Raw genomic sequence first — 22,204 nt, forward strand, 5'->3', positions numbered from 1 at the left:
TGTGTGAGGCGAGCGCTCTACCGCTGAGCCACAACCCCAGCCCCAACAAGAATAATTTTTTAAAAAAATTTTTATTTGTTTTAATTAGTTATACATGACAGTAGAATGCACTTATGTACTTTGATATATCATATATAGATTGAATATAATCTCTCATTTTTCTGATTATACATGTTGAATAATCACATTGGTCATACAGTCACATACATACATAAAGTAATAATGTCTGTTTCATTCTACTATCTTTCTTATCCTCACATACCCTGCCTTCCCTCCTTTCACTTCCCTCTACCTAACAAGAACAATTTTAAACAGAGATTTTTTTTGAGATATAATTCACATACCTTCACCTAAAGTATAAAATTTCATGATTTTTAGTATGGTTACATAATCATGCAACCATCACCACAATCAGGTTTATAACATCTTCATTATCCTCTCCACAGCCAAACTGATCATACCTGTGTAATAAGCCCCCACCGTGGAGCTAGAGATGGAACAGCACCTGGAAGCCCTTGTGGTACCCTCCTAGATCTCCACCACCTAACAGCTGGCTTGACTCTAATACCTTGTTTGTGTGTTTTGAACTTTAGGTAAATAGGAGCACTTACTCCTGTATATTCTTTTGTGTCTGGTTTCTTGCACCAAACATTGTGATACTCATCCTGCTGTTGCCGGTAGCTAGAGGTGGTTCATTCTCGTTGCTGTATGGTATTCCATTTTGTGACTACCCCTCAATTACGTGTACATTTTATTCATGGCAGACTTTTCAGTTGTTCACAATTTAGGGTTATTATGGAGAATACTGCTAAGGCATTTGTGAACTTGTCTTTTGGGGAACATGTGTACACTAGTAAAATCTCCAGGTTAAAGGATGTGTGCATGCTCACCCTTAGCAGATCCTGCCAAATGACTTTCTGGAGTGGCTCTCCCACCAGTAGTGTATGAGAATTACAGTTTCTCCATATCAACACCAATACTTGATTTATCTCTGATTTTATCTTTGTATTTACATATATTGTGGTTTAAGTTTGTATTTCCCCTTTTAAGTGATATGCTTATTGGCCTTTGGATATCATCTTTTGCAGAATGTAAAACTTCTTTGTCCACTGGATTATGTGCCCTCTTTTATATTGATTTGTGGGAGTTCTTTATATATTCTGGAAAGGAGTTCCTTCGCAGATATATGCAATAACTTTCTTTTGAGCCATATTTACTAAAAAAAATTATTTGTCCAAGTATTTGGTATAATCAAGTGATTAAATTAACTTGTCATTTTTATTTTATTCTCTCATATTTTTATATCAAGTTTTAGTACAACTTTTAATATATTGGTATAAAAATCTTACACAGAACCTTTTCTTAGGGCTGCCCTAATATGTGTTCGGTTATCTTTCTTTCTTTTTTTTTAAAAAATTATTTTTTAGTTGTAGTTTGACAAAATATAAATATATTAATTTGTTTATTTTTTATGTGGTGCTGAGGATCAAACCCAGGGCCTCGCACATATTAGGCGAGCGCTCTACCGCTGAGCCACAACCCCAGCCCCTCTTCATTTATTTTTAAAAATATTTTTAGTTGTAGATGGACACAACCCCTTTATTTATTTATTTTTATGAGGATCCAACTCAGTGTGAGGCAAGCACTCCACCATGGGGCTACAACCCCAGCCCTCTTTAAGTATGAGATATTTCCTTGATTTACTAGATTGACCCTCAGCAACAACTGGAAATTTCTACATCCTTAGGCTACTTCTCTTACCTTTGATTCCACATCTGGGTTCTCTTTCTGGGTCTCCTGGTGTCCTTTAGATACATGTCACTTCTCTAGTCTCACCGCCCCCACCCCCGGCCCCCGTGGGCTCCTGCTGCCTCTTCAAGCTCCTGGTGGAGGAGATTCTATTGAGATTTGGCATTTGTGTATCATCCATTCAGGGGTGGGAGAAGTGGAAGAATGTGTGGCCTTGTAGCGTTGATTTACAAAGCAGCTGGACAGATTAGCGAATGACATCTGCTGAAGCCACACAGGCCAGTAATCCCACGGCACAATCTGTCAGAGGTGCAGAAGTGAATAGTCTCTATCTTCAGGAAAGGTGGTGAGCAGCGCCTCCTCTCGGAATTCTGATGCAACCACAGGCAGGAGGTGGCGGGGCAGGGAAGTTTGTCCCCAAAGGCTTCACTAACTGAGCCCCTCCATTCAGTTCTTACCCAGGCACTGAGCCAATGCCTGTGTATGGCAGACCTTCCCCTGGTCAGATGTGTCATTGCCTTTCTGGCCACAGGCAGGAGTTCTTGTGGATTCAGGCATCGGCCCCCTTACTAACCAGAGCTCTGCCCATCTTCCTCCTCCTGCCACTGCCTCATCGTTCCCACAGCTCTCTCCGACCCCGCTTTTGACTCAATACCAAAAGTCGCACTGTCACGCACACATTAGGTCTGTGGTAGGTCTCACCCCATGGAAATAATACACACAAGTTAGGCCCAGGGTGGGATGATGGGAACAGGGACAGGCCGTGTTCCCTGCTACCTCCAGCCCCACAGTCATGGTGGCCACTCCCACTGTTACTACCAAATATTTCCAGTTTCTGTTCTCAAAACTTGTTTCAATGCACCAGAAGATGAACTGTTGTGATGTTTACCACCACACAGGTTCTTTCTCAGTCGGTGGCACTGCTATTTGTTGTGCACACATGCTCTATTCATCAGGGAATAGAAATTTCTGGAAACTGGAGCATCAACTGACAGCATTATTTGGGTTCCTCTCCCCTTGGAGATGCTTTTTGGGAGTCTTAATTTATTACAATACATTTTCTTGTCATTCCAACCAGAGTCCTCATCTTTTCTCTGTGCTTAAGGTAGTTCCAGAGGGGCGTATATTTGTGCTTGGAAGTGGTCCCCCCTCCTCTTAAGCCCCTAACTCACTACTAAGAGTTTCAGAAATATTTTCACTGGAAAATGGCCTGGGAAAACCTCAGCTATTACAATAATATATTTGGCTTTTCTCTTCTTTTTCTTCCTTCCTTCCTTTCTTTTTTTTTCTTTCTTTTCTTTTTTTTTTTTTAAGAAGTTTGCTGCAAATCGAAAAGCCATCCATGAGAAAGTTCAATGTTAATGTTGGGAAGCAGCTTTTTGGAGGAAGGAAAATAAATTGGCATCAATTCCTCAGGGAGCAGTCACTGTGTGGTAGGCTGAGGACAAATGGTTCAAGCCAGTTCTAGAGGGCAGAGCTACACAGGAGAATTTGGGGGTTGCTGAAAATTACATGTGACATAAGGCAGGCTCTCTAAGGCAAGGAGTTAAAAATCCAGCTGGCTGTGGTGATGCATGCCTATAAGCCCAACAGCTCAGGAGGCTGAGGCAGGAGGATTTCAAGTTCGAAGCCAGTCTCAGCAATTTAGCAAGGCCCTAAGTAACTTAATGAGACTCTTTCTCAAAAAATAAAAAGGGCTGGGAATGTGGCTTGGGGGTTAAGTACCCCTGCGATCAATCTTTGGTAACCCTCACCGCCATCCCCACTCCCAAACACAAAGAGTCACATTTAACAAAGAAGCCAAAATCTACTGTAAAAAGCCAGATAATTGGGGTTGTATTTTTAGATCTTATTGTATGGGAAAAGACTGTTGTTGTTGTTGTTGTTTTTTGTTGTTGTTTTTTTTTAATGTTAGAATCACATTCACTTATCATAGGAAAAGATAATGGAACAGAACTTGATTAAGGGAACAGAGGGCTTGGGGGTCCTATTTCACTTATCTTCTTTATGTGATCAAATGAAAAGAACCAATGGAATCTCTTCCTTTTTCTCTCTCTCTATTGAATGCATAGGTGAGTTCTTAACACTGGAAAATCTGTTAATGCCTATGCACACATCAGACAACTTTCCTCAATTAAGCTAAACCCAATGAAAAAACAAAGGTCTTTACACAGTATTAAAGGGGGTGGGCACATGGAGCAAGACATCCATGGAGGCAAGAGCTCAGTATTCTGAAGAATGAATACCATTTAGAAAGGAAGAGACATGGTTGAGCAGTCTAGGAAGGATAGCATGTGCAAAGGCACTGGAGCAAGGATATGCACAAAAAGATCTGGTCCATGGTCACTGGGTTTAAGACTGTCTGATGGGGAAGGCAGTAAGAATAGGACTAGGGTGGACACCTTGTACTGCTCTACAGTCAAAGCCATTTTCATGGATGTGTGAATATTTGAGAAGACTGCAATACCTAGTAGTGCACACCTGTAATTCCAGCAGCAGAGGAGGCTCAGGCAGGAGAATCCAAGTTCAAGGGCAGCCTGGGCAACTTAGTGAGACCCTGTATCAAAATTTAAAAATAAAATAAAAGGGCTTGGGATGTAGCTTAATGGTAGAGTTCCCCTGGGTTCAATTCCCAATACCAGGGTGGAAAAACAGAAGCCTTCAACTCATTAAGGTGATTATGGGCAAGTTACCAAACCTGTTTTCTCAGGTGCAAAATCCAGACGTAGGATTGCTGTGAAAGCCAAATGGCTGGGGATGTGGCTCAAGCGGTAGCGCGCTCGCCTGGCATGCATGCTGCCCAGGTTCGATCCTCAGCACCACATACAAACAAAGATGTTGTGTCCGCCGAAAACTAAAAAATAAATATTAAAAAATTCTCTCTCTCTCTCTCTCCCCCACTCTCTCTTAAAAAAAAAAAAAAAGCCAAATGGTTGGGATCACAGGCTTTGGAGCTATAGGAATAAGGGTCCTACCCCTGCTCAGCCATTTACTAGCTGTGCAGACCTTAGACACTAGAAAGACCTTAAGCACTTATAAGTCCTTAACTTTACTGAGCCTCAGTTTCTGTACAGTAAAATGGAAAATAACCACCTCGGACATATAATGTGAGGATTAACTGAAATAATGAATATTAAATACTTAGCCAAAGGGTGGCACATAGTACTCAGTAAATATTAGTTATGATGGTTGAGAAAATGATACCTCATTGAATAAATAAGTAAGGTTTCATTATCTGAAAGCACATGATTTGTTCCCAAAAGAGTTATTTTGGGATATTCTAAATAGTGCATATAAACACAACGATGGAACCTGCAAATTCCTTGGTCAGCTCCAGCACAGACCCCCAAGCTTCCAATTAGACCGGCCCCACCCCCAGCCGCTTGCAGGCCCAGCCCATCGGGTTCTCTCCAGGCCCCGCCCTGAGCGCTTATCTCCGCCCCGACGCGCCTGCGCGGGGTGGGCCGCGGCGAGCAGAGGCTATGAGGATTTTGGTGCGGCGCTGCTGGGGACCAGGGTTGGGTCATGGCGCCGCGGGCGGCAGGCCGACCTCGCAGTGGCGGATTCTGGCCAGGCTCCGCGGGTCCCTCGGCGAGGAGGACGGCCGGGACACCCGAGTCCGCGAGAAGCCTCCCTGGCGTGTGCTCTTCTTCGGTACAGACCAGTTCGCCCAGGAGACTTTGCGGGCGCTGCACGCCGCCAGGTACCCGGGCCGGGGCTGGGGGCTGGCGCTGAAGGCGTCCTTGCTGACCCTGTGCGACTGTCTCCGGAGTGTTTGGATTCCTCTTGGTGGAAAGCAGCAGCACCTTGGTGGCATGGGCCCAAATCTCGGCGTCTCGGCTCGCCGGGAAGGTGTGCCACACCTGCTGGTCAGGCTTTGGGCGCCCAGTACTGTCCGGTCTACACTCCCTGCGCCGTCGGTTTTCCAAGCGCCACCCGGCGGTGCCGAGCCAGTGGTAGGCACTTTTCCTGCAGCACCTCCGACCAGGCCTACCGCCTCCCTGCCGGTGTTGGGTGTGCGGATATCGGACTCAGAGAGGTTAAGGCATTGCCCAAGGTCATCAGCTGAGCTGATTGGAGCCCAAATCAGTTCTGACTTCAGAGTTCTCCCCTTTCCAATCATTTTGCTACCTACCAGCCATGTAATTTGTAGCCTCTAATCCTTAGGGCTTTTTTTTTTTTCCTTTCTTCTTTTTAAATATCCAGGCTTGGCACCTTTTTGTGCACCTGCATCTCACTCCTGTTCCCTGGTCCACCTAGTACACAGCAGGACCCACTTTTCTGGGCCTGAAAGGAGGACATCCCCAAAACAATTTTTTAAAATGAATACATTTATAAATTAGAATTCTTAGGAGTACATTTAGTATGTATGAAATTTAACATCTTGTTTACTGGGGGGAAGAAATTGTTTGAAATTCATCCTTCCCCAAACTCCATAGTGTGTGGTGGCAATACCATATAGAGTGTTCTGCTTTCTTTCTCCAATTTGTGTTTTTTCTTTCTCCATTCTGTTTTTTTCCTGATACCCCCACCACCACCTCATTTCTGTATCTCACTTTATCACTTCTTTCTGTATGTATAGAATCCCTTGTTTATTGTATTTCTCTCTCCACACACCTCTGGACACCTTTCACATTATGTTCTGGTTGCACACACTTCCTATCTTGTTTCCCATATTGCCACATGCATTTGACACTTACCCTTCTGATGATGCTTCACTTGAGAGCTTCATTACCCTAAGCTTGTTTGCTTGTTTGTTTTGGGGTGTGTATGTCTGTGTGTGTGTGTATGTATGTGGTATTGGGAATTTCATCTACCCCTGAGCTACTGCCTCCTCCCATTTAGTTTGTATTTTGAGATAGGGTCTTGCTAAACTGTCCAAGCTGCCCTTGATCCTGCTATTTTCTTGTGTCAACCTTCTGAATCACTGGGTTTACAAGCGTGTGCCACCACACTTGGCTGTATGCTTTCTTTTTAATGCCCTGGTATATATTCCTTTTCTCTTAATTCTTCAACATGTGCATGCCTGTTTAATAAATGAACATTCAGACCCTGCAGGCTGGGGTGTATTCAGTGGTACAATGTGAAACTTACGTGTGAAGCTCTGGGTTTTAACGCCAGCACCCATAAATGAAGGAATAATATAAGTATACTGGAATAATCTCTAGCAGGTAAGAAGAATGAGGTAGTGCTGAATGTGATCCCATAAAATGATGTTCATGGGATGTATTTGGTTTATTTTTTAATTTGTTCTTTCGGGATTTGGAGCAGTGCTACATGCTTGTAATGTTAGCTACTGGGGAGGCTGAGATAGGAGGATCACAAGTTTGGAAAATTAACCAGACCCTATCTCAAAATAAAACTTTAAAAAAAAAGTATTGGGGATATAACTCAGTGATAAAGTGCCCCTGGGTTTAGTGCTCAGTACTTCCCTACCTTCTGAATTAAATTCAATTAAAACCAAATTTAAAATTTAAAAAAAATTTAAGGAGATGTAACTTATTGGTAGAGTGTTTGCCTAAAGTGCTCAAGGCCCTGGTTTGATCCCTAGCACTGCAGAAACAAAAAACAAGTATTGTGTTTTTTGAATGGCATGTGGTTATGATACAAAAGGATGCACAGCAAAAAGGCATTTCCTTCCTCCCCTGTCTCACATTTTTCAATTCTTCTCTCCAGAGACAGCCACTGCTTTCGGTTTCTTATTTTAGACATGTTCAGAGCATATACAAGCATGTGGATATTTAACTAATTTTATTTAAAAAAAAAAAGACTCACATGGGCGGGATTGTGGCTCAGTGGCAGAGCGCTTGCCTCGTCCTCAGCACCACATGAAAATAAATAAATAAATCAATAAAGGTTTTTGTGTCCATCCACAACTAGAACATTATTTTTAAAAAAGACATAATAACATATATAGTATTGTTAGGGGGAAAAAAGCAAAAATACAGAATAGTAAGTGTAATATCCCAATTGTATGTTTCTGTATGCACAGGAAATCTCTAGAATGATGCTGTCTAAATGTGATTCTTTAAAATGATTAAAATTAAATAAAAAAGTAAAAATTCAGTCTTTTGCACTCATTTTAATCATTTAGCCCTAAATGCTTCATGAATTTAATAATAACAATAATAATAATAATAATAAATAACAGTATGTGAAGTACCTTACCTTTGAGCCATGGCCCTAGAGCTCTTACATTTTTCTCTAATCTTTTTTAATTTAGGGAGAACAAAGAAGAAGAGTTAATTGAAAAACTGGAGGTGGTGACAGTGCCTTCACCATCACCAAAAGGACTTCCAGTAAAGCAGTATGCTGTGCAGTCTCAGCTTCCAGTGCACGAGTGGCCAGATGTGGGATCTGGAGAGTACGATGTTGGAGTAGTGGCTTCCTTCGGCCGACTTTTGAGTGAGACTCTTATTCTTAAATTTCCCTAGTAAGTTTATTTACAAGGAAATACAGTATACAGACTTTGGTCTTTATAAAAGGACCTGGTGTTTAAAATTTGATAATTTGAACTCTATACTTTGGCATGAATTGTTGAAATGTGTTGAGTTCCTTATCACACTCAATGGACTTTAATCTAACCTCATTTAAGTTCCATATATATAGTTGGGGATGTAGCTCAGCCACAGAGTGCTTGCCTAGCATGCACAAAGTTCTTGGTTCATTCCCAGGTACTGAAAAAGGAAATTCTTTATATGTGCACACAACTCCTAAATTTGTCCCTTCAGAACAGCTCTTTCCTGGAACTCCAGGCCTCTAATACCCATTCCATTCTCTTTACCTCTGCTTTGATGTCTGATAGGTACCTTATGTTCAAGATGCCCAAAACCTTTCGAAATCATTGTCTCAGTAAAGACAACTCTGCCCTTCTAGTTGGATGGGCCCGAGTCATTCTTGATTTATCTATCTCCTGGCATCAGGATACCTTCAGTTCATCAGGATATTCTATTGCCTCTACCTTCAAAATCATCTCATAGTTGCACTTTCCTCCATTACTGCAGTAGTCTCCTGTGTCATCTCTGCCTTTATCCTTGGCCTTTCTGTCTTTTACTAACCCAGCAACCAAAGTGATCCTTTAAAAGCACAAGTCAGATCATGTAATTTTTGCTCCAAATCCTCTGAGCATTTCATTCAGAATAAAAGGCAAAATTTTTTTGTTGGCTTACGAGGACCTACATGTTTCGTCCCCTCTGGCTGTCTGACCTCACCTAGGAACTGTTCCTCTGGTTCACTGTATTCCATCCACATTGACCTTCTTATTGTGCTAAGCATTTACTTTTTTAAGATCTTTGTATTTATAGTTCCATCTGCCTAGAAAGCTTTTCTCCTGTATGATAGTCATGCACCACATAACGACATTTCAGTCAATGGCAGCTTATTTGATAGTTACCCGTAAGGTTATATTGCCCAGTGATGTCATTGCCAACTTAGTTTGTGTGAATACATGCCCTAATTTTCACAGAACAGAATCACCTCACAGTGTGTTTCTCAAGACATATCCCCTTGATTAAGCAACTCTTGACTATCTGCATGGCTTATTCCCTTACCTATTCATTGTCTTTGCCCAAGTGTCTTGTTGGTAAAGCTTTTCTTAGACCACTATTGAAATTGTAAGCCACGCATGGTGGTGCATGCCTTTAATCTCAGCTGCTGAGAGGCTGAGGCAGGATCACAAGTTTGAAGCCAGCCGGGCAACTTAGTGAGATCCTGTCTCAAAAAAAAATAAAAAGAGCTGAAGATTTAACTCAGTGCTAAAGTACATGAGCAATATCCTAGATTTAATCCACAGTATTCCTGCCCCCCCCGCAATTGTGTTCTCCCACCCAGTACTCCTATCCCTTTCTCTGCTCTGTTTTTTCCCCTAGACTTCAGCACCATCTGGCAAACTTTTAACATACAGTGTTTTTTTTTGTGTGTGGTTTTTTTTTGTGTGTTGTTTCTTTGATTTGTTGTTTATTTTCCACTCTTTGCATGTAAGGGCAGGAGTTTTTGTTTTTTGGTTTTTTCTGTTTCTAACACTTAAATCCCTAGCTAGCACTTAGTGTCTGCACACAGATTGTACCCAGTGAATATTTGTTGGATGAGTGGGACTGGGCTGTACAGTAGGACTTAGAATAATTATAAAGCTTTCTCTCACACACATACACACACTCAAGTGTAGGCTTGTGCTGACGGACACAAACCAATGATAGAATAGTAAAATATTTAAATTACTCCTCAGTGCATGGTAGGTGTAGTGGGATAAACAGCAAAGGTGAACAGATCATTAGATGGGGATTTAGGAAGCTTGCTTTAGGCATTCTGTGAACAGAAATTAAATGATATAACTATCAATATAATTTCTTATGTCTGTGATGTGCACAATAGGGTTTGAGGGGTTCCTCTCATATTGTAATAAATGCATTTTAAAACTTCCAGATATCACAAGCTTTTATAGAACACTTTGGAATAATGAATGGTTGTTCTTGCTTTGCTTTTAATTAAGTTTCATTGGTTTTTTAATGGTAAGAGAGTGAACTTACATGTGACTTATGTTTTTTTAGGTGATTCAAGACTAGATTTAGCTCTCTGGTCTTTTTTAATTTCTGGGAAAGCTTAAGGATGAGCAGTATTATATTAGTTTAGGTAGTAGTAACTAAATAGTAAAGCCACTGACTTACTAATTTCTGCATTTTCTAATTTAGTGGCATATTGAATGTCCATCCCAGTTGCCTCCCGCGATGGCGTGGTCCAGCCCCTATAATCCATACAGTGCTTCATGGAGACCTGATTACTGGAGTGACAATTATGCAAATTAGACCTAAAAGGTAGAACATATTTTTTTTTTCTTGAGATTTTTCTGATTTTAAATGTTAATATCAGTCTTTTGGGTGCCTGAGTGGACGGATGAATGGACAGTGCTCAATTCTCCAACTTCCTTGCTTTTATATCCTTTCTGTTGTTTCATAATTTCTAACATAAGCCCTTAAAGTCCTTATGAAATTGTTAATTTGTTAGTTGAAATAAATTATGAACACCTGGATTTCTATAAAAAACATTGTGTAAGGGCTGGGGCTGTGGCCCAGTGGTAGAGCTCTTGCCTGGCATGTGTGAGGCACTGGGTTCAATTCTCAGCACCATAAATAGATAAATAAAATAAAGGTCCATCAGCAACTAAAGAAAAGAAATGGTTACTTTAAAAAAAAAATCTAAGTACAGGCCATATTTTGCTCTTCTTTCAAATTGATGTTTCTACCTTGCCAATGGTTGACAGTCAAATTTGTAGCCTGCAATAAACTATCTTTGTGCTATGTAGACAAACATTGATCTTAAGAAATAGTAGTCACATTATCGACTTTTGTTTTTCCCTAGGTTTGATGTAGGCCCAATTCTCAAGCAGGAGACCATCCCTGTGCCACCCAAGAGCACTGCCATGGAACTAGAAGCAGTGTTATCAAGACTAGGAGCCAACATGGTATAGTTCTCCCATATTCCTTTGCTTTTCACTCACTCAGTAGGTCTCCCAAGTGGTTCTGAGGAAAGAACACTTTTATGATTTGTAATTTTAAGCTTCTATTGTTTTCTTTTCCTGGCTTCCTAAAAAGTAGCCTCGTATTTGTGGTCTCATATAAATCTTTGCAGATTTGCAGAGTGGGTTCTTAAAAAAGGCTTTCAAATAAAACAGATGATCATCCATGAACTGAGGCCTTTACACTAATCTGCTCAGGTTCTTTCTCCTTCCTCATATATGTACCTTGCCTGCCTGTCAGAGTGAACTAACAGTCATTTGCTAAGTAACTCAGTTTTTCTCTCCCTCTGTCCTGGGTTCTAGTCATTTGCATCTATATGCACTGAAATTCTGCTGACCACCCTTCTATAGATGATCTTTGTTCTCTCTGTGGCTTTGCGTAGCTTGTTCAATCTGTTAACCATAGGTCTAGAAAGATGCTTAGTGACTAAATTCACATTTTTCATTTGAACTAGCTAATTTTATATAGTGTAATATTTTTTTCCCACAACTATAGATGTTACTTCCTATTTTGGCACTTCCTTGGAAATGATCTGATAATATCAGCTGCCATTTATTGAGCATGAACTCATGTGCCAAAACTGCTTTAGATTCCTGTTTGTTTGTTTTTTCCCCCTTCTTAGAAACCTTTGCACAATTGTTATTGATTGACAGATTATGACATTGAATGCCACAGAGAAGTTAAATAACTTCTGCACAATAAGACAGCAGTAGGTGGTAGAAGTGGGATTTGAACACAGAGCTATATAACTCCAGAGTACATTCTTTCTGAGAGCTCCACTGCTTTCTCTGGGGTAAGAATGTAGGTAGCTGAGCACAGGCTGTCCTTATGCAGAGATCATGCACAGCCAGGGAAAGCCCCAAATTATCTGGAAACAAATCAGTGCCTTACACGTCATCGAGAGGAGTTCCACCAAAACTCCACTGAAGTCAACTTGCATCCTCACACAGCTTAAGCCAATTTACTACCTGTAGCCACCCAGCTAACATTATAGGTAATTTCATGGTGCTGAACTACAAGATATTTCTGCTTTGCTTTTCTGTGCATCTTGAATGTATCATGTGCTCTCTTTGTAGCTTATTTCAGTTTTGAAAAATTTGCCTGAAAGTCTGAAAAATGGAAAGCAGCAGCCTGCTGAGGGAGTGACACAAGGTGAGTGAGACTGCAGAGACTTCACATCTTGTGTAAGGTTTTGTTTGTCCTGATGGTATCTGAATACTGGCTTTTTGCTGTACTTTTCCTTTAATTTTGACAAGGGTGAGTGCCCACTTGTAAGTCCTTTTCCAAAGAATGGTTGGTGAGCTCCACCTCTCCCTCTTAGCATATAGTCTCATGAAGGATTCAACTTTTACAATTTTATTTTGAAAAATATTAAATGTAGCAATAAATTTAAAAACTAGTATAATGAATATCAATGTATCCCAATAAATTATTAATATATGACCATATTTTCCTTCTGTGTATATATTCAGTGTGTGTATTTTAAATTTTGCTTATTCATTTGCAAGTGTGAAAATGGCCTTTTATCTCTAAGTATTTTACTATGCATTTCTTTAGAAAAATAATTACTAAAATGTATTTTATAGCTTTTTTTTTTTTTTTTTTAATAAGGATCCAGGGAACACAAGACTGTTCAAATCTCTTTTCACCAATTTCAGTCCTAATTAGGCACTAATCAAATAAATGTAATTTTTTTTTTTTGGTTGGTTTTTGCAGTGCTGTGTATTGAACCCAGGGGAAATTTTTTATTTAATTAAAAAAGAAAGAATTTTAGGATCCAGTTATTAGTTGTTATATCTCTTTTGTCTCTTTAAAATAATTTCTCCAGACTGGACACAGTTGTAATCCCAGCAGCTCAGGAGGATAAGGCAGGAGGATTGTAAATACAAAGCTAGTTCAGCAACTTAGCAAGACGCTAGGCAACTCAATGAGATGCTGTCTTAAAAGTTAAAAAAAAAAAAAAAGAGGGCTGGGGTTGTGGCTTGGGCTGGGGTTGTGGCTCAGCACTAGAGTACTCATCTAGCACATGTGAGGCCCTGGGTTCGAACCTCAGCGCCACATATAAATAAATAAAATAAACATATTGTGTCTAACTACAACTAAAAAATAAATATTTTTTAAAAAAAGTTTAAAAAAAAAGAAAAGGGCTGGGTATGTGGCTCAGTGGTTAAGCACCTCTGAGTTCAATGCTGGTACCAAAAATAAATAAATAAAATAAAATAATTTCTCCACTATTCCCCCCCCATTATATCATTAACTTCTTGAAGAGACCAAGTCAGTTATCTGATTTGTTTCCTTCTAGTATAGTTTATATCCCTTATATTTCACATAAATTAGAAGTTCTAAAGGTTTGGCTAGATTCAGATTTGAAGTTTTTAAAAAGTATTTCATAGATGGTACTGTATTTCAATAACATGTGTGCTAGCTTAGGCATTGCTTTTTATTTTTCTTTATGATTTAATTTTAATTTTTGAATATGTAAAATATACACCTGATTCAGAAGTTAAAACCATTCAAAAGAATATACTTAGCAAAATCTTTCTTTTGTCCCCTCCAACCTTAGTTATCACTTTGGCAAGTCATGATATCATGTTGCATGAAAAGAAAGCTAAGAGAAAGCATAGAAACGCTAACTTTGATCATTGATTAGAATGGTGACCACCAGATCTTTACAGTGTATTTTTTTTTTTTTTTTTTTTTTTTTACGATGTATTTTTCCTTCTGTAATTAACAGATAATCTCCAGGGTGATACTTTTGCACTGTGCAAGTATCCCTACTTATTTGTTATGTGTTTAATAGTTCCAATATTATAATACTGATATTACTACTAACTGTGCAATTACTAAGATTTAAGATTTCTTGTAATTTTTTTCTTTGTCCTTAGACTATATGCTACTAAGTTGTACAATCAAATTACTATGTTTAAGACTTGCTGGAGATGATTTTTTTTTTCCCACATATTTTTATTATCTACTTTGACTACTAGGGTTTGTTTATTCAGTTTGTTTTCAGTTTTAGGAGTTGCTTTATTTCTCTTTGTGATTAAATTTTAGTTTTTGAAAATGTTAAATATTTACGTGATTCAAAAATTAAATAATTTAGGCCTGGCACAGTGGCATACACAAATGTAATCCTAGTACCAGAGGCTAAAGCAATAGGATTGCAGGTTCAAGGCCAAACTGTCAACTGAGCAAGACCCTGACTTAAAAATAAAAAATAAAAAGGGCTGTGGAGGTAGCTCAGTGGTAGAGCCCCCCAGGTTGCAATTCTCAGTCCTGGGGGAAATAAAGAATAAAAAAAATTCTTATAAAAACAATTTATAAAGGTATGCTCAGAAGTTCCCCTTTCATCCCCATCTCATCCAATTCTATTCTATTCTGTCCATCTATAGAGAATTATTTTTATTAATAGTTGATCATTGGAATGGTGACTACCAGAGCTTTCCAGTGTAAACCAAGTTTCTTCAGTCTTCCAGTTTTTACTTCTGTCAAAATTAGCAAAAACATATATATTGTTATTTTGTTATTTTCTTTTTACTTAACAATGTATTGTAGAGACCACTAGCTATTAAGACAACTTTCTTTCTTTCTTTTTTTTTTTTTTTTTGGNACCCAAGCCCATTGTCATTTGTTTTTTGATTTAACTTATAGCATTTCTTTTTCTTGTTAAAAAAAAAAAAAAAACAAAAAAAAAAAAAAAAAAACATCATTAATTGCTTCTGGACTTTGAGTCCTAGTTAGTTAGAAGAGCCTTTTCTATTCCCACATTATAAAGTAGTTCACTTGCGTTTTTTTTTTTTTAACTTTTTTTTTTTTTAAGTTGTAGATGGACACAATACCTTTATTTTTATGTGGTGATGAGGATTGAACCCAGTGCCTTATGCTAGGTGAATGCTCTTCCTCTGAGCCACAACCCCAACCCCTTGTGTTTTCTTTTAGTGCTGGTTTGGTTTATTTATTTTTACTTCATATTGTGGGAAATTTTGAACACACAAAAGTTGTTGTTATTCAGCATCAATATTTATTAATTCTTGAATATTGAACCTGATGTTCTTTCTTGTTCTTGGCTTTACCTTGTAGCTCCTAAGATTTCTGTTGGTACCAGCTGTATAAAATGGGAGGAACAAACTTCAGAGCAAATATTCAGACTTTATCGTGCCATTGGAAATATAGTAAGTTGAGAAGTCATGCTGCAATTTTACCTAATTGGGTTTTTTGTATGTAATTTGCTTTCTGAATATTTTTATTTAAGAATGAATCTTATAAACTAAACCTACAAAACCTGAAATTTATTTTTAGGTATTATTTAAGTTTTGATGGAGGCATTAGCATTTATAAATTACTTTCAAATATAAGTTTTGCAGTTTCTTTTTTTTAATATTTAAAATGCCTTTATTTTATTTATTATTATTTTTATGTGGTGCTGAGGATCGAACCCAGCGCCTCGCATGTGCTAGGTGAGCGCTCTATCGGTGAGCCACGACCCAGCCCCAGTTTTGCAGTTTCCTATGACCAAATTCCATTTCACAGACAAGGGGAATGAAAACTAGTTAAGGTGCTCGTAAAAATGATTTGAGTCTTATAACTCCTAATCCAGTGCTCTTTCTAGTATATCTTTTTCCCTTTGGCCAATTTTTTACAAACAGATTTTAAATCATTGATTTCTACATGTGATACACAAAGAGGAGTTGTAATGTCTAAGCTTGTTAAAATATCCAAGTTAAATTCTCAGTTCCCTGACAAATTTTTTTTTGTTTTTTTCCTTTCTTTCTTTTGATGACCATTTGTATTATTTAAATTCTGAGTTTACCAAGAATGTGTTTTTTAATGGACTACCTCTGATATTAATGTGGGTAAAATGGGAGCTACCATTGGGTATCTGTGGCATGCCAAGTTCTTCAGTGAGGATCACAACTTCATTTTGTACTTATTAGTAGCTCAAAGTCAGCAAACTCCAAAATATTTATAACACATACAAGAATTAAAAGGCTAATTCTCTAAATATGTAAAAGGTTTTCATAAACTAGTAAGAAATGAACAACCCAGTTTTTTCAAATATGGGTTAAGGGCATAAATAGGTAATGTATAGCGAAATAAATAAAAATGTAAGTAAATACATTGACAGCTTCTCAGCCTTACTAATCCAAACAGCAGTTGTCATTTTTTTTGTTGTTGTTCACTTATAAGGTAGTTTAACAAGACAATGTTCCTATCAAAACAAAATGGCTTCTTTGCAGAAGTTGACAAGCTGACCCTAAAATTCACAAGGAATTGCAAAGGGCTCATTAAATCAGATTTGTGGTGGGGAGGCAGAGAGGCAGAGAGGCAGAGAACTTGCACTTCCTGATTTCAAAACTTACTATAAAGCAACAGCAATCAAACAGCATGGTACTGGCTATAGCCTAGTGGAATAGAATCAACATTTATGGGTAATTGGGTTTTTTTTTGTTTTTTTTACAAGAATGTCAAAATAATCTAATAGAAACAAGTTTTGGACATGGTGCTAAATGTTTACAATCAAAAGAATGAATTTTGAGGGGCTGGGTTGTGGCTGAGTGGTAGAGCACTTGCCTTGCACATGTGAGGCATTGGGCTCAATCCTCAGCACTACTTGAAAGCAAGGCCACACAAAAACTTGCAACATTATTTGGAATAGACAAAAAGTGTAAATGACCCAAATGTCCAACAAATGATGGCTACATAAATAAAATATAGTTTATCTATAGATGAAATATTACTCAGCCATAGTCATAACCATATGATACAACATGTATAAACTTTGAAAACATTATGCCAAATAAAAGAAGCCAGTCACAAAAGATCATATATTGTTTTGTTCCATTTATATGAAATGTCCAGAATAAGCAAATCCAGTGCCTGAAGGGAGAGGGTGATGGGGAGTGTTTGCTAATGGTAGGCTTTTGGGGGGTCAGGCTGGTGGTGAAAAAATTGGTGCCATGGTTGCACAATTCTGTGAACCTGAACACCACTGAATTATACGCTTTAAAAGAGTGAATTTGGGGGCTGGGAGTGTGTAGCTCAGTGGTAGAGCACTTGCCTACCATGCAAGAGGCCCTGGGTTCAATCCTCCTACTGCAAAAAAAAAAAAAAAAAAAGGATGACTTGTTTATTATGTGAATTATGTCTCAATGAAGCTATCAAAACCAACCAACCAACCCCAAGGTTAGAAAGACCTGGATGTGTTTGAAGGATGGAAATTAGACTGGTGTGGCTAATACAGAGCCATCAAGGTAGAGATTAGCATAAAGTGAGGTCAGAAGCAAGCAGGATTGATGTGTAATCCCCAGACAATGTTGATGCTCTTTAATCCAAACACATCATTTAAAAAAGCAAAACAAACAAAAAAACTCAATGGCTCAGGAGGTTGAGGCAAGAGAATTGCAAGTTCAAAGCCAGCCTCAGCAATTTAAAGTGGCCCTAAGCCACCTAGCAAGACCCTGTCTCAAAATAATAAATTAATTAAAAGGGCAAGGGATGTGGCTCAGTGGTTAAGTGTCCCTGGATTCAATCCCTGGTACCAAAACGAAACAAACAAACAACAACAGAATCCCAAACCAAAAATGTTGCAGCTTGAGAGAGAGCTTTATGATAAAAATCATAAGGGCTGGGGCTGGGGCTCAGTGGTTTAGTGCTTGCCTAGCATATGTAAGGCACTGGGTTTGATCCCCAGCACCATGTAAAAATAAGTAAATAAATAGTAAACAATAAAGGTATTGTGAACATCTGACTTTAAAAAAAAAAAAATCACAAGGCCTTGGGTTTGATCCTAGCACCACCAAAAAGAAACCAAACTATTCTGCAGAAATATATGTGCTCAAAGATATGTCAATAAGGATTTTTATTATATTTTATAATTTTAAAATTGGGAATAACTGAAATATCATAAAGGTATTGGTTGTATACTTATGTTACATGCATAAAATGAGATATTGTGTTGCGTATGCAAGGTGAAATAAATCAGTATGTGCTAATGAAACAAGTTGCTTATAAAACAGTATGTTTTAGATTTTTGTAATGGTAACATCTGTAGAAAAAATACAGGGAAACACATCAGACTGTTAACAGTGGTTACCTATGGGGTTAAAATACAGAATACTGTCAATTTCTAATTTTTTTTAACAAGTGATGTAATGCTTTCGTAAGCATAAATGTTTAATTGCAAAGACTATGTAAAGAGTTGCATTTGTGTTCTGTTCCATAATATTTAGTGACTGATTCCCCGATTCCTCTGTACATAGGAGAAAAATCAGACTAGACTAACAAAACTGTAGTTGCAGCAGGTTTGGAGGTTGAGTGTATTTATCATTCCTTTAATTTTCCCCCCTCCTCTTTTTTTTTTTTTTTTCCTTTAATCTTAATTTCAGATCCCGTTGCAGACACTCTGGATGGAGAACACCATTAAACTTCTGGATTTGGTAGAAGTTAACAATTTAGTCCTTGCTGGTATCAACTTTTGATTATAAATTTTTTTCATTTATAATCAATTTGAAAATGTGTCTGTTTTTAGCACAGTTCACATTTATTGAAAGTAAGGATTTTTATAGTTTGTTTCAGTTCAATAATGATAATACTTTACATCTCCTTATGTTTTATTCTTTGCAGTGTCCATTCACATGTATTTTTTCATCACAAGAACCTGGGAAGTAGAGCAGTGTTCCTTTCCCATTTTAAGCTTTGTGACTTCCTAAATTAAGGTCTTCCAGGGCTGCAAAATTACTTGATTAATTTCATTCTGATGAATATCATAATGAAAACATCTGGGCAGCTCAGTGAGAATCTAGGCCAGGGTGTAGCATTTCACACCACAGATCTATTCTTAAGCCCATCAGTGTCCTCAATGGTCTAGTCTAAAGGTAGTTGGAGTTCTCCAGGAATCTAAGAATGGGGACTGGTTTGGGTGGGGATGGAAGGGCCAGCGTAAATCCTAAGGATCCTGTATTTCTCCCCTGGTGGGTAGTTATTCCCCCAAAATTACAACATAGAACTTTTAGGTGATCACCAGGAGACTGAGTAAATAACTTGGAGCTTCTTATGGGTACAGGAAGCTTTTCTTTGGGTTTGTGATGTACACAGAACACTGTATTTATATTACAAAGCCAGTGCATCAGGAAATGTGTCCTCTCCAATATTAGTACTGCCTCCCGGGTAGTTTTTTATTTTTAAGAAGTACCAAAAAGTTATATAATTATTTTTTCTTCTCTTTGTGTCTCATATCTTTTCCCCTCCATTCTTTAGATGCAAAACTAACAAGACAGACTCTTACTCCAGGATCAATAATATACCACAAACAGTCAAAAATATTGCTAGTTTATTGCAAGGTATGTTTTCCATTGGTTTCAAATTACCATATTTGTATTGCTGAATTTATGTTTGTATCATTTATCATCTTAATTAGGATTTCACTTAAATGCCTACCAATCATATTGGACAGTCTAATTTTCTTAATAGTAAAATCTCTAGCATAAATTTTTCAAAGCAGTGAAGATTGCCAGGGCATTCTCAATGAAGAATATTCCATAATGATTGCTTTCTTTTTTTCTCTGATACTGGGTTGAATCCAGGGCCACTCTACTAGCTCTCTTTATTTTTTATTTTTTAAATTCAATTAATTAATTAATTTGGTGCTGGGGATTGAACCCAGGGCGCTTTTTATTTTTATTTTTTATTTTGAGGCAGGTTCTTGCTAAGTTGTTTAGGTCCTTGCTGAGTTGCTAGAACTTGGGATCCTCCTGCCTTAGTGTCCCTACCTGTTGTTGGGATTTACAGGCTTGTGCCACCATGCCCAACTAGAACCATTATTTTATAAGACAATGGTGTGTTCCACTGAAAAGCATTTCATATTTTTTGTCAAATGGTATTTATGTAAGATGTTACACACTCAAGAAAGGGGCATTAACAGATGTCAGTGAATGGATAAAAATAATGTGATACACATACACTCACACAGATGGAGTTTTATTCAGCCATAAAGAAGAATAAAATTATGTCCTCTATGGAAAATTGGATGCATCATAAGCAAAGTAAGCTAGACTCAAAAAGTCAAGGGTCATATGTTTTCTCTAGAAAAGAAGAAAAGGGAAGCTAGAAAGAAAAAGAAAAAAAGGGAATCTCATGAAAATAAAGGGAAATCAGTTGGGTACAGAAAGGAGACTTGGGGGAGTTGGAAAGGGAAATACTGGGGATTTAAATTGATCAAATTGTGTCATGTGCATGTATAGACATGCCTCAATGAAACCCACTATTCTGTATAATTATTATGCACCAAAAGAAATAAAAAGAAGGTATGCTTAAAATGCTAGATTGATGTAACCCACCCAAACTATAGATACAGAAGTCTTCCATCAACCTCTCTTCATCTCTCTTTACCTTCTCCTAAAACAGGAGAATATGACTTGCTTATTGGGAATATGTCTTGCTGTCCTTGACCCAGATGTGTATATATTGTTTCATTATTATAGTTTGCTCTCACAGAAGAAACAGGCTCTGAGAACATGGGAATTTAAGTCTCACCAGTTGTGTTACCTTGGGGAAAAAAAAAATCACTCACCTTCTGAGGGCATCAGTTTCTACTCCTAAAATGGGATTTGCGTTTTTATTTTTGGTAATGGGCATTGACTCAGGGGCATTTTACCAGTGAGTCATATCCCCAGTCACCACCCCCCTCTTTTTTTTTATTTTTTTATTTTTTTTAGCACAAAAGAGTAGGATTTATTCAGGTAAGCAGAAAAGAGCTCCAACAGAGCAAGAGGATCCAATAAGTGTTGCCCCCGCCCCTTTTTTAAAATTTTGAGATGGGGTCTCCCTAAGTTGCATAGTCCATTGCTAAATTGCTGAGGCAATATAACTTTTTTTTTACTTTATTCCCTGTGTGTTGAAATAGGTTTATATAGGTCTGTAAGTTACCTCTCCTTGGTAATAAACTTTTGAAGTAAACGGATTATATATGTTGCTTAGTATGGTGTTATTTACAGCTATATATTCAGTAGATATTTTTGGTTTGTTTCCATTATAAAAGATGTTATAATCTAAAATTTACTTAGTTTTCCAGTCTTGCCACCACCTGCCTAGTCACTGCTTATCCCTTTGCACTTTAGGATGGCTGGATTGGTGTTCGATCGGTAATGCTTAAGAAAACATTAACAGCAACTGATTTCTACAATGGATATTTGCACCCCTGGTACCAGAAAAATTCCCAAGTTCAACCAAACCATTGCAAATTTAAGACACTCAGACTTCCAACAAAGAATAAGCCGGAAAACAAGTTGTTGCTATGCAACAGTGCATTAAGTAATTAGGAAGAAGATGGACAGAACCTATTGCATATTTGTAATTTATTAAAAGGCTTATTTACAAGGAATTATTTTGACTTTCAAAGATTATTATCAAAAAGATGGATTGCCTCACTTTCCACATTTTTTGTGTAATAATAGTTAAAAGCAGCTTTTTCTACTTTAATAACAAAAGAAGTTTAAATAAATTTTGTATTTATAATGTCAGACTCCGGGAGATATATCTTTCCCCATGAGCAAGGGCAACTGACTGGTATGTATATATTCTGAAGAGAGGTTCTTTTAAAATAGTGCATTTACTGAATTTTTAAAATTGTGTGTCCCTGCGCACTATATTTCTTGGAATTTTTAGTCTACATTTCTAAGCTTCATTAGGTAGCAAAAATCAGCTCTTTAATTTCCACTTCCAGCTAGGGCTCATCAAGTAGCAAACCTAGATAATATTTAATAACCTCTGCCCTGTTGATTTGTACTATAAATTCACTTTTGTGTGTGTGTGGTACTAGGGATTGAACACACGGCCTTATGCATGCTAGGCAAGCAATCTCACACTGATCTACATCCCAACCCTTTTTTATTTTGAGGCAGGGTCTTGATAAAGTCTCCCTGGCTGACCTCAAACTTTTAGTTCTC

General features: G+C 37.9%; 1 protein-coding gene across 1 annotated transcript; it reads left to right on the top strand.

Moving 5' to 3' along the window:
* The first annotated feature begins 5,199 nt into the window (after positions 1 to 5,199).
* Positions 5,200 to 21,773, top strand: Mtfmt (mitochondrial methionyl-tRNA formyltransferase). The gene is made up of 9 exons (XM_015480545.2): positions 5,200 to 5,452; positions 7,973 to 8,182; positions 10,437 to 10,559; positions 11,104 to 11,206; positions 12,338 to 12,413; positions 15,342 to 15,433; positions 18,647 to 18,725; positions 19,518 to 19,600; positions 21,377 to 21,773. Exons 1-9 carry the CDS (start codon positions 5,232 to 5,234, stop codon positions 21,575 to 21,577), a joined length of 1,188 nt encoding a protein of 395 aa, XP_015336031.1. The 5' UTR covers positions 5,200 to 5,231; the 3' UTR covers positions 21,578 to 21,773.
* Positions 21,774 to 22,204: the final 431 nt, after the last annotated feature.

This window comes from Marmota marmota, unplaced genomic scaffold (assembly GCF_001458135.2).
Source record: "Marmota marmota marmota unplaced genomic scaffold, marMar, whole genome shotgun sequence".
Lineage (NCBI taxonomy): Eukaryota > Metazoa > Chordata > Mammalia > Rodentia > Sciuridae > Marmota > Marmota marmota.

What these genes read in the sequence shown, in the direction of transcription:
- Mtfmt (XM_015480545.2), top strand. Translation starts at nt 5,232, where the DNA reads ATGAGGATTTTGGTGCGGCGCTGCTGGGGACCAGGGTTGGGTCATGGC. An exon ending in CAAGACTAGGAGCCAACATG is followed by an intron (nt 11,207 to 12,337) that starts GTATAGTTCTCC and finishes CTCTCTTTGTAG; the next exon opens with CTTATTTCAGTTTTGAAAAA. An exon ending in TATTGCTAGTTTATTGCAAG is followed by an intron (nt 19,601 to 21,376) that starts GTATGTTTTCCA and finishes TTTGCACTTTAG; the next exon opens with GATGGCTGGATTGGTGTTCG.